This window comes from Papaver somniferum, chromosome 1 (genome assembly GCF_003573695.1).
Source record: "Papaver somniferum cultivar HN1 chromosome 1, ASM357369v1, whole genome shotgun sequence".
NCBI classification, from domain to species: Eukaryota; Viridiplantae; Streptophyta; class Magnoliopsida; order Ranunculales; family Papaveraceae; genus Papaver; species Papaver somniferum.
In genome coordinates this window covers 193387579-193400205 of record NC_039358.1, presented here as the reverse complement: position 1 = coordinate 193400205, position 12627 = coordinate 193387579, and the positions used below count along the sequence as shown (strand labels likewise).

At 37.0% G+C, this 12627-nt stretch overlaps 1 protein-coding gene across 1 annotated transcript; it reads left to right on the top strand.

Annotated features, from left to right (window-relative positions):
* The first annotated feature begins 5369 nt into the window (after positions 1-5369).
* Positions 5370-11250, top strand: LOC113310743 (YTH domain-containing family protein 2-like). Its single transcript, XM_026559512.1, has 9 exons — positions 5370-5714; positions 6348-6409; positions 6892-7054; positions 7158-7234; positions 8045-8497; positions 8602-9156; positions 9327-9539; positions 9655-9810; positions 10406-11250. Exons 1-9 carry the CDS (start codon positions 5687-5689, stop codon positions 10508-10510), a joined length of 1812 nt encoding a protein of 603 aa, XP_026415297.1. The 5' UTR covers positions 5370-5686; the 3' UTR covers positions 10511-11250.
* The last annotated feature ends 1377 nt before the right edge of the window (positions 11251-12627 follow it).

The window sequence follows — 12627 nt, the reverse complement described above, 5'->3', positions numbered from 1 at the left end:
TTAACAAAACTTCTGGTTTCTATGTTATTTCTTTTCCGCATTATATTTGTTTATATAATTGAAATATCATAGGTTGTGTGCGTAAGTTCAATCAATAGTGAATCTAACCTTTGGTTGTTGATTAAATTGACTGACACTTGGATATTGATTTTTGATACCGTCCAAGTTATTTCTTATATTCAATCGGGCTCATAAATTCCTATTTGTTTGATTGCGGATTGAATTGAGAAATAGAGATATAACTCTTTGACATACTTTTCTTAAGATTGTGTCAAACTGTCTAGTTGATTCTCTTGGAAGTATATTAGAGTTAGTCCATACATATTGCTAAGCGAAATATTGGGTGTGGTTGTTTAAGCCCCGTTTTTTCAGATTCCATTCAGATTACCATTACATTCATCCATAACAGACTTGTTGTCGCCTTCTACTATGACATTCTGAAAATTCAGCTCTCTAATCCACTACAAAGCTTTTAATAGAGCCATAGCTTCAGCCTGCGATACACCTCTGGCTAATGTAGAGAATGCCATTGCCCCCACGAATCCCCTACACAATTACGAATGATTAGAGCAAATCCTGCTTTTGAAAAATCAGAAATCATGGAAGCATCAGTGTTAATTTTAAGCCAATCCCTAGGTAGTTTTATCCAAGATTTAATTTCAATTTCATCCCTACCAAGCACCTTTAGATTTGAACTCTATCATTGGCTCTTGAAGTTCGACCTCAACTCCCTCCGCGCCAAGCGCTCCCTTAGGCCTATTCCTATGCACGTGCCAAAAAAAACCCAATTTGGCATACCAGGTGGCATGGCAAACGAGTTGTGTCACTATGGGAAAACCACGGAGCGACAGAGTTTCAATCGACCGTTATTATCCAGAACGCTGGCGATACTCTGAGTATCACTGGCGTCATAGATCCCATCGCGCGTTATAAATAATATCGCTGGCGATATTAAGATTACCGACCAGCAGTTATTTTGCAACGACTATTTCCCCCTGTTGGTTCCTATGTATACGCCCTTGTACTTCTCCAAGTTACTCGCACCTACTTCACCAATTTCTCTATCTATATTCTCAATTTTAAATTTCATAATCATCAATGGCGAGATCCAATGAAGAGAGGAATGTTATTACGAATCAGTTTAGATTACAGCAAGAAATGCATCAACGGAGGTTGAAACAACTTGATAATGAGGAAGATGAAGATAATAAACTAATCGACACTTTGATGCTCGTACATACGTGCCAGATACCTAGAGTTCCAGTGCCACAACAAGTATTCCCAGGAAGGTATACGTATCGAGGGAGGGAATTTTACTATCAGGAGTTAATGCATGATTATTTTCTTCCCAATTGTGTGTACTCTAATCAAAATTTTCAAAGTCGATTTCGCATGCCTCGTCATCTGGTGAAAAAGATTATTGAAGAGCTTTGTTGAGTAGAACCTCAGTTTAATTATCGGTTTGATGCATTGAATATTAGAGGTCATAGTCCTGAACAAAAAGTTACTTCGGCTTTAAGGATTCTAGGTTATGGAAGACCAGCGAATGCGAACGATGAGTACCTTCGTATGGGTAAAACAACTTCATTCACTTACCTTTCATTGTTTTGTGAAGTAATGATTAATCATTTTGGTCCAACATATTTACGAAAACCAACCGAGGAGGATGTTAGACAAATATTGATGGAGAATGGGGAAAGGGGATTCTCAGGAATGCTAGGTAGTCTTGACTGTATGCATTGGGTATGGAAAGGATGCCCTGTTATTGGGCCGGTCAATATAAGGATCATTATCCTAAACCAACGGTTATCCTTGAAGTCGCCGCTTCTTATGATTGTTGGATATGACACGTTTTTTTTTGGTCTTCCAGGTTCATAAAATGATATTAATGTTTTGCACAAGTCGCCTCTGTTTGAACATCTGAAGTATGGAATTTGTCCCCAAGTCCGTTTCACGATCAACGGCCATCATTACACTCATGGGTATTATCTTGCGGATGATATCTACTCAAAATGGTCCACCTTGGTTCAATGCTACCGTCAGCCTCCTGCCGGTGCGTTGGGCCTTTCATACCAGCATTTTAACACCGCCTAAATGGCAGCGAGGAAGGATGTGGAACGCGCTTTTGGAATTTTGAAGAGGAAGTTCACTATCATTTGTGGCCCATATGCACAAGACTACGCTCACTTGCATAATTCTTCATAATATGGTCATTAAGGAAACCCGTCGTGATTCTGGGTGGACTAACTATGAAGATGAAGATTCGAGGCTGGAGATTCAACCACAAAGAGGCGCCCCTGCAAGGAATTATGATCAAATGACTAATTACATTCAGTACCAGAATTTGTATAACAGTTTAAGAGATGACCTGAAAGTGAATCTTTGGGCAGAGCATGTAAGACATTGATTATTAAGTTATGTAATTTGGCTCAATTATTAAGCTATGTTTAAGCTATTTTAGTTTAATTATATTTATGTATTTTGGTTTAATTATATTTAAGTTAATATGCGAAACTTATTTAAGTAGACTGCAACAACATTCAAATTAATCAACTTTTTTCATTTCAAACTAATATTAAGTAGAATGCAACAATAACATATCAAATTAAAATGCAATACTTCAAATTAAAACTCAAATTAATACATCAATCATCTAGAGGAACTACTACATCGATCTCATCATCGAACTCATCCTCATCATCATCACTACTAGGTTGGTTGTTAGTAAATCCAGCTTGTTGTTCAATATGTGCTTGAATCCTGTCAAATTCGATTTGCCACACGTGTTTTTGCTGGCGTTCATAATTGAAGTGTTAGCTTGAAGAATGTTATGCTTGTCATAGTCAAATCCAAATTTTTCTTGAGAAAGATGACTTTTCTTACTCCCATCGTTTTGAAATTTCCTATCCAATGCTCTTTTCTTCTTGACGGTCTTTTGATGTTCCATAAGCTCCGTCATGTTAAATCCACCGGAACTTGCTCCTTATTGGGATAATTTCTAGCCAGTCCTGCATTGTTCCTCCCTGGAAGTTTTCTCTTACCACCATCATCATTGAGAACTAAGTTCGCATCTGGGTTTCTTGGGATATTTGGTGAAGAATTTGATAGACCTGGTGAAAATGGTGAAGAATTTGGTGTTGATGGAGAAGAATTATATGGTAACTACCTGCTAACACATCTGGATTATATTTGTTCAACACCTTCAAAATATGATAAAAACTTTCGAAACCGAACTGTTTTCCATGTTTTCGAAGTTAATCCGTACAAACCTTTCTTTCAACATCAACATCCACAAGACCACTCTCCCGGCCTCTCTTGGCTTGCATTATCAATCCAACATAAGCGGTTACTTCCCTGTTGATTACAATGAAGTGTTCTGCCAACCCTTTTGAATCACGAGAATTGATGTTCATGATTTCTTATATTTACGAAATATATTTTCCCACATGGTGTTACCATGTCGTTATGCACCATCGATACAATCTTGGGTTAAAAAAAAACATAATTACGACAAATGCATCCATCTTCTGTCATGGTGTATTTTGCCCTCCGAACTTTGACCTTTTTACCTTTACCATTGCCTTGGCTTTAAGATTGTGAATCCATATTACGAGAAACTAAGAATTGTAGAGAAGGTGTAATTGTTTTAGATTTGAAGAAGATTGAGAGATTGAGAAATTCTAGAGAGATTTAGAAATTCTGGTGTGAGTTGAAATGAGTTTGAAATTGGGTATTTATAGAGGGGAAAATTGTAGCCGTTGGATGAGGAACTGATGAGCGATGATCAAAACAACGAGCGGCATACTGACTAGCGCTGGCGCTGGTATGACCATCGAGCGATATTTAACCATCTAGCAATGGAAACTCTATCACTCGTTGGAACGTCTGTCGTGTATTTTTTTTTGAAGCATGAAATATATTAGATTAGACTGAAATTACACGGGGGTACATAATACCCACAGAGTCTGCTATTACAATAGAACTGATAGATTGCGGAATTGTATGTTCCCATGCTGTTGTTGTGAGTCTCCCTATGGAGCAATCATCCGCTGCTCGGTTTGCTAAACCATCTGCTGCTTGATTTGCTTTTCTATAGACGTGGTTAACGGTATATTGCTGGATTTGGGTGAGCCTTTGTTTGATCTCTGCAACCAGTCCAGATATATACCAAGGAGCGTCTATTCTGAGGGTACAAATCTCATTAAATTTTCCGAATCCGTTTCAAATTGTACTTTTGGCCATCCTCGTTCCATCGCTGTTTTAGAGGCCATGTGCAGGGCCCAGGTCTCCGCTACAAGTGCTGTGGTGATGCCTAGCGGTTGTGATATTGCTAGGATAGTGTTGGTTTCCTCATTTCTAAAAATAATACCGGCTCCCGCTATTCCGGGGCTTCCTCTGGCTGCGCCGTCTGTGTTGATTTTGATCCAATCTGATTGAGGCTTGATCCATCCCACAAAGATGGTTGAAGTTGTTATTGTTCTTTGTGCAGGGTTATCATATGGCTGTATCCCAGGGAGCACCGGTGGGAGGTGTGTCTGGGCCCAAGAATATTCCTGCTGGAGCTTGATGGCCATTTGCATTACATTTATCGGATTTTGTTGTTGCTGGCGACACATAATACTGTTCCCGGTTAACCATAAGGACCAAAAAAGGAAGCAAAAGGTTGTGGTTATCGGTGTAGACACTTTTGTTTGAAGGAGTTCAGATATGGTTGTTTGGTGAGTCAGTGAATTGGGTGTGCCTTGTGAGGCGACGTGAATGTTTATGTGGTGGTTTAGTAAGAGGTTCCAAGAATCTATAACTGTCTGACAGTGTAGCAGAATGTGACTGAATGTTTCGGGATTAGAACTGCATTGAGGTCATAGATTGGAGTTGGTGAGTTGGATGCGATGAAGAATGTTGAGGGTTGAGAAACCCTCATTAATTGCTTTCCACAAGAAATTTTTTACTTTTAGGAGACATGGGAGTGTCCAAAGAAAGTTGGATGATGAAAGAGGATTTTGGTGAGTTTGCACAAAAACACTAATGAGACAGTTGTATCTTGAAACGGTAGTATATTGTCCGCTTTTGATAGTCTGTCGTGTATGCCTATATGTTATAATTGATATATAGGCATATACGATTTAGCACTTTGGCAATACCCATAATATGGCAAAATATGGTGTTTGCCATATTTATAGGAGTAGGCCTCAAAGGTAGAGAATTCTAATCCGAGCCATCGTAAAACGACGTGGAAGATTAATGGCCGTCCTTTTTTTGACTTTAAATTGTTTTGTTTGTTTTACAACGTGTTTACTTTGTTTCCATTCCATTCCCTTTCCCTCCATCCCATCAATTTCATCGCCATCCTCAACATCATCACCACTCATCTCTTTCTCTTTTCGTGTTTTTTATCCTCGCTCTCACAACTGTTGACCGATTTTTTTCTTTTTTTCTTTTCCGATTCCAAAAAAAGAAAGAAAAAAGAAAATCAAAATCATTTTCGTTTTTTTGATCTCTGAAAGTGATTTTCTTTTTCGATCTTCGAAAACAGCTTTTGCAATTTCATAAGGCTGTTTATCGACAGATCTATATCATAATCGTTCATACACTTTTATTTTTTTATAGGGTTTATTTTTTTTCAAAAATACTGGAGGAAGTAGGAAATCTTCAAGGTTTCTTTATAGGCGATTTCTGGTGTGATCTTATGGCTGCTAAACCACAATTGGAGAAACGTATCCTTTTATCTTCTGATTTATTAGATTAGATCTGAATTTGTTGTTGATCTGGTATGTTTATTTTGTCAACGAAATAGTCGAATTTAATTGTTATTCGAACAAAATTGGTTTCGTCAAAAATTTTATACATTTGTTACGATTTAGGATCTTTTGCAGTAAGATTTTGTTTCAGTTCTCTTGTTTTCTCTTGATTTGGTTGTTTATTTTATTATCATATATGTATATGTTTTTCTATTTTGAAAAAGAAGATATTGGAGAAGTATTGGATTGGTTCATGATTTGAATGATAAATTTCTAGATCCATATCCCTAATGAAGTAGAAACAAGGATGTGATTAATTATTGGAAGTTTCGGTTTCATATTTGTTTGATTTTCTTCAAAGGTTAGATACCTTCTTGATCGATTAATTTCATGGCGGTTTATTGCTCTTTCTAGTTTGAATTCCGTTTTGGTTCTGAATAAGATAAGGTTCCAACCTTATCTTATTCTGATGATAATCGATGTGATTTTTGATGCATCGGATTGAAATATCTTCTGATTAATTAATTAATTGATGATATGGTAGTAAATTAGTAGGTCATTCGATTTTGATGTATGAATTGGAAGCCTTGACTTATGTTGTCTTTCCAGCTATAGAAGAAGCAAAGAATCTTAAAGTCGATACTTCTTCTAAACTTGGTGGTCCTAAACGAGTAAGTCACTTAGTCACCTTGATTGTTGTATGATCAGTTTGACACAGACTCAGATAATTACGCAAATTGTATAGTTGCTTTATAGGGACACACATGGAGATGATTGATAGTTCAGGGAAGATTTTTATCAAGGAGGATAATCTTCACCATGTCTCATAGGTCATTACCCTGAAAAATGATACTGTTCTATAATCTCCATACACATTTGGTTGATATTTGACAGCAACATAAGTCAATCAATTCAAGTTAAATGTGAAATGACTTTGGACAGAAGTTGAGGACAACATCACGCTTTTGTTAGTCATCCTCCAATAGTTACCCATGGCGGCTGTAGACGTTCTGATCATGGACCTTATCCATGTATGCTCGAAGAAGTTGAGCTACACAATATGTGTAGCCTTGGAGTCATATTAATTGATCCTTCGCGATTGGATTTGTCTTTTCACCTGCAGTTAAACTAATTATTTTTAATTTCATTTCAGGCTCCACCCAAGGATAGAAGTTCATCTGATGCACGATCATGCATCTCATCCTCTGGAGATGCAACTAGTAGTCTGAAGGAAGGTGATATTGGTCAAGAGTCATTGATGGCTGAACAGGGCTTTTATTATCCTGCTAACAGCTATTATGGGTATTGTTATCCAGGTCTGTCATGATTAAAATTTAGCCGTGTTTCCTGTATGTATTATTCCCTGGTATTAGTCAGGTTTCTCGTTTGCTTTTTCATGTGAATGAACCATGGATTCAGGTTATGATGGGTCAGTTGGAGAATTGGAAGATCAGGGATACTACCTTAGCAGTGATGGCCTGGAGATTCCATATCCAGTAGGTTTATTACCTAATGTTAAATTAATGTCAATTCTTTTGTTTGTTATTACTCAAACATTAATCAGAATATATTGATATAACTTTTTCATGAGGTTCTTCTTTGCATATTGTTTCAGATTCATATGTCAATGTTTTGATTCTGATTTTTCTGTCAGTGTGCTTTGTTTATTTCAACACCATGTGTTGATGGATGAACTAGCTTGTGTATTAATGTGCCTGATAAGGTCATACTTGCTATACTTTGAAGTGATGTGATTTCATAATCATTTAGTACATGTTAGACCGATTTCTTCTGATAGTTTTTTCAATTCATCATAGATTCAAATCATGATTCACAATAATAAACATAATGGGATATTGCCCTTTGACTTTGATCATTTTTTTTTTAATTATATTTATCTATTGTGTTTTTCTTTTGAATCTCCTTTTTGATTACCACACCTTATTTTTTAACTGGCATTCTTAGTTCGCAAATTTGGATAGAAGGTCATACTTGTAATACTTTGAAGTGATGTGATTTCATAATCATTTAGTACATGTTAGACCGATTTCTTCTGATAGTTTTTTCAATTCACCATAGATTCAAATCATGATTCACAATAATAAACATAATGGGATATTGCTTAGTTATCCTTTGACCTGGATCATTTTTTTTTAATTATATTTATCTATTGTGTTTTTGTTTTGAATCTCCTTTTTGATTACCACACTTTTTTTTTTAACTGGGCATTCTTAGTTCGCAAATTTGTATAGAACTATTGTCAACTTCAGTGACTAATGAATCTGCTCCTGTACTCTACTTTATAGGCCATGCAAGCAGATAATGGATCTCTTATGTACTATATGCAAGGATTTCAACCTGGGTATGTTCCTTACAGCTCATACTTACCTGGAGCTACATATGGCATTGATGGACAGTATTTGGGTCAACAGCAATTTGTCCTGAGCCCTATGTCCACACAGCCTATTGCCTCCCCTGGATATTTCCCGTCTCCACTTCCTTATGGATCAGAGATGCTTCCATCATATGTTTGGGATCCATCTCTTATGGCTACTGAAGCAGTTCACGTAGATGGCTATAGTGGGGTTACAACAACTTCTGGAACTAAGCAAACTTTCTCTGCCCCAAATCATACCCCTCCCCCTATAAAATCAATGACATCTGCAAAAACTAGTAATACTGGAGCCAAAGGATCTTTGCCGGCAGTAGATGTCTCAACAGGGTCAGGGTTTCTTAACGAAGCAAAACCAGTGAATAAGGTAAAAGTATTGTTGTTTTGCTATATATTATAATTTCCTTCAGCATCCTATGGTGTTGTCAAGGATGATGTTCCAGGTTATTGATGTGGTGTTTCAAAATTCAGGTATCACATCATGGTGCTGATTTTCAGTCAGCTGGTGTTCTTGCCAAGGGTTATTTTCCATTGACAAAGTTTCCATCTTCTAATCAAGGGAAAGGTGGTTTGCTTTATCCCAGCAGCCCTGTTACTTATAAAGCAAATGCAAAAGGATGGGGTGGTGCTGACAAGTACAAGACCAAGGTCAAGGCTAATGGAGTTGGTGAATTTGAGTTGCATAACGAACAGAATCGTGGTCCTCGAACGACCAACACAAAAGTTGTTTTGCCATCTGTTGACTCAACAGCATCCTTGGTGTCCGAAATTACTGACAAAAATGAGAGCTCTACATCTGTTATGCGGAGGGAGGACTATAACCTCTCCGAATTCTCAACTAAATACGATGACGCATTGTTCTTTGTCATAAAATCTTATAGTGAAGATGATATACACAAGAGTATCAAATACAACGTTTGGGCTAGTACTCCCAATGGAAACAAAAGGCTTGATAGTGCATACCAGGATGCACAAGAGAGAATGGGCGCGAAGAAGAGCAATTGCCCGGTGTTTCTTTTCTTTTCGGTATGCCCGGATATCCGCATTTTGTTTCAAAAGCAGCAATGCAGCATGATTTTTTTTCTAAAGTCCCCAAAACTTTTTTTTTTAATCTTTCCCTTGGTGTTCATGGGCAGGAAAACAAAATCCTCCTGTAATTGTTTTTGATTAGTTATGTTCCTGTTCTCTCTGTGTAGGTTAATGCTAGCGGACAGTTCTGTGGAGTAGCTGAGATGGTTGGCTCGGTAGATTTTAACAAAAATATGGATTTTTGGCAGCAAGACAAGTGGAATGGCTTTTTTCCTGTCAAGTGGCACATTATTAAAGATGTTCCAAATCCTCATTTTAGGCATATAATTCTTGAGAATAATGATAGCAAACCTGTAACAAACAGCAGGGATACACAGGAGGTATGTGCAACTAGCTTCCCATCATAGATATTTTGTTAATTAATTCAAATCATCACCGACCAATTGCAAGACTTTTTCAGTAGTTAAAGTTGTTTTTTTCCGTTCTTTCTGCTAGGTGAGGTTTCCTCAAGGTACTGAAATGTTGAATATATTCAAAAGCTATACATCAAAAACATCCATATTGGATGACTTTACTTTCTATGAGAGCCGACAGAAGGCAATGCAAGAGAAGAGGATAAGACCCTCTACACCATATCAGGGTCTACTACAGGTCTGGATCTCGTTCAAATATTTATATTATATGTTCATTGTGTTGATTAACTGCACCATTCATATGCCTTCTAGGATTGAATGAAAGAATGAGGTTGCACCAAAGTGGGTTTCTTACTCTCTGTAGAATCCCAAATGACAATGATTTCTGGCCAGTTGCAAGAATACTTAACCTTAATGGTTCTGCTTTCAATTATTTCGTAACCTTATGATAAGTTCTATGGCACAAAAACTAGGGTGTCTCTGTTTTTGTTGCAACACCGAAGAAGTTTTGAACCAATGTGTTGCTCTTGTAACTGTTAGCCTGATACGCATATCATGGATTTTAAGATGTTTTTCGTATATTCACCCATTGTGGTTAGGTTTTGGACTTAATTATCAGAGGTATAAAGTACGGGTACCACTGATTGGTTTGTTGTTACATCAATAGGATGTGATCAGATCCCTGTCACAGACAATTAAGGTGTCTACTTCAAATTGACGGACATGCATTGGGTTACATGTGCGGGTCTGTTTTTTAACTTCGTGAGTCAAATGTCCCTGAGCAGGATTGTATTTATTCTAATTTAGTCGAGTTTGATCTATTTCATCTACAGAAACCAGAGGAAGTCATTGGTGTGACAGCTAGTCTGAAGTCGATTAAATTGACTGGTTCTGACTGTGAAGAAGTTCGAGCTGGGGATGATAAGGTGAAGGAATGACGAAGAGAAGCTTGGGGCAAATAGAACATATAGCCATGAGTACAGCTCGCAGAATTTGCATAGTGATTGGTTTTACGTTAACGCCGAGGCTACCAGAATGAAAAAACAAAAAAGACAAGTGGATGGTTTTTACCTCAACGTCTCTGGGCATTTTTGGGATTTCTGATTTACTCCAATTTGCTAGATGTAGATGTGATGGCAGCCTCTGAAACCCAGGGGTTTTGTGTATTATAAAAGAAAGAAGGAAAAAGGTCTGCATTTAAGGTAGGCTGTGACAGGAATGATGGCATTGGTTATGGTCGTGCAACAGTGGCTGTCTGTGCCGTAATATGCGTTCCATTGGTGATGGTCGTGCAACAGGGGCTGTCTGTGCCATAATATATGTTCCAGTCTTCTCATTTTACCTTCTTTTTTACTTTGTATTTTGTTTTACTTTTCAATTTCCTAACGGGTGATCAGGTAGGATTGTTGTTGGGTTGCATATTATGGTAGTGGTGTTTGTTGGTTGATCTATGGTGTAAGCAGCAGAAAGCAGCTGACGTGGTGGTAGTGGTGTTTAAATTCTCTTTCTAAATTTTGTTGGTGGTCGTGTAAAGTATGTATGTTTGTGTTCAAAGCTTCTTTTATTGTGTGAAAGCATATGAGGACCAATTTGGAAGGTTTTGAGTATGCTGAAGAATATACTTGCCCCCAACAATAGTCTAAAAGAAAGAAAGAAATATATTTTTTTTACTGGTTCATCTTTGTTAGTCATTGTGTCGCGGATTGTTATTTGTGATAATCTGTTTTTCCGGACAGACAGCATTCCGAAACTAGATCTGCTTCTGCTTCGTTCATTCGTTCTGCTTCATGTTATCTATGACGTTAGGGGATTATCAAGGCTGCTGAAAAATAGGGATTTTCTTTCCTAGTCCTGTTCAAAAACCAAGCAAGCAAAATACTGCGAGACAAATGCTAACAAATGCTATCCCACACGGGGTAGGACCCACCATTTTCAGGTAGATTAAATTAGCGGTTAGATTCACACTCAGGAAAGGACCAGCCATTTTTAGGGTAAAACCCACCATTTCTCCTAAAGGGTTCAAGGCTATTAGATTTGGGTTTTAGCATGATCTAACGACAAAGAAGCCGTTTGAGTGGATAGCTTCCCGTAAGGTCGTGCGGGATAACACTATTCTGTCTGTAATCCTATTAAAAAGGCAAACAAAATACTTTGTGAAGGGAGTAATTTCGACTCCAGGCAACGTTAGAAATAGATGCCAAGTTACCTCTTAATTTACTTCCAGTTTTTTTTTTTTCTCGGAAAAGAGTTAGGTCTCAGGCGATATATTGAATATGTCTATTTAGGAAATCGATATCCTTACTTAAAATTTTCAAATAATACATAAATCGTTCAAATTATAGTATCTTCACCCTAGTTTGAGGCCTATCATTTTCTTCAACCATCCTAGAGAAGAAGATATGGGGTGTCTAAAATACGTTAAAATACTAAATTGCCTTTTTACACAAATCTTAATAATTCTAATTGTCTAAAATAAATACAAAAACTTTAATCATTTTTAGAAACAACAATTGAATTCTCAACTTTTAATTAAAATCAATTTTTGTTTTTCAATTTTCATCAAAAACAAAAACTAAAACCTAATCACAAACAACAATTGAATTCTCAACATTTTTGGGTTTTGAAACAATATTTCGGTGACAAACAATTTAAGTGATGGAGTTAAATCCCTTTAATCCGTTCCTTTTAAGAGAGAATCAACAATGATTTAACTATGATTCTCTGAAATTTCATTAACAAATTTTCTGAAAATCAACAATAATCGGTTTATGTGTGTATTAGCGAAACCTATTATGGTTGTGTTAGTGGTGGTCTTTAGTTCAAAGCTAAAACCGTAAAACCCTATATTTATGTGCCTTTGTTCTGTAAAGAAGTAGAGCCATTCAAAGCTGATGAGCGCCTACACCTCTCTGCTTACATATGTGCTGAGTAATTCAGTATCTTTATATACGAAATTTAATTAGAATAATGTTGGTGCATATTGCAAAAATTCCAAGTATTCTGTAAATTTTATTGAGCTCCTACTCGCATTATTCACTAATGCAGAGCCTGCTGA

Bases quoted from the DNA above. Each gene is read 5' to 3' on its own strand.
- LOC113310743 (XM_026559512.1), top strand. From the start codon at position 5,687: ATGGCTGCTAAACCACAATTGGAGAAAC. The intron at 6,410-6,891 runs GTAAGTCACTTA...ATTTCATTTCAG, and splicing joins AACTTGGTGGTCCTAAACGA to GCTCCACCCAAGGATAGAAG. The intron at 7,235-8,044 runs GTAGGTTTATTA...TCTACTTTATAG, and splicing joins GCCTGGAGATTCCATATCCA to GCCATGCAAGCAGATAATGG.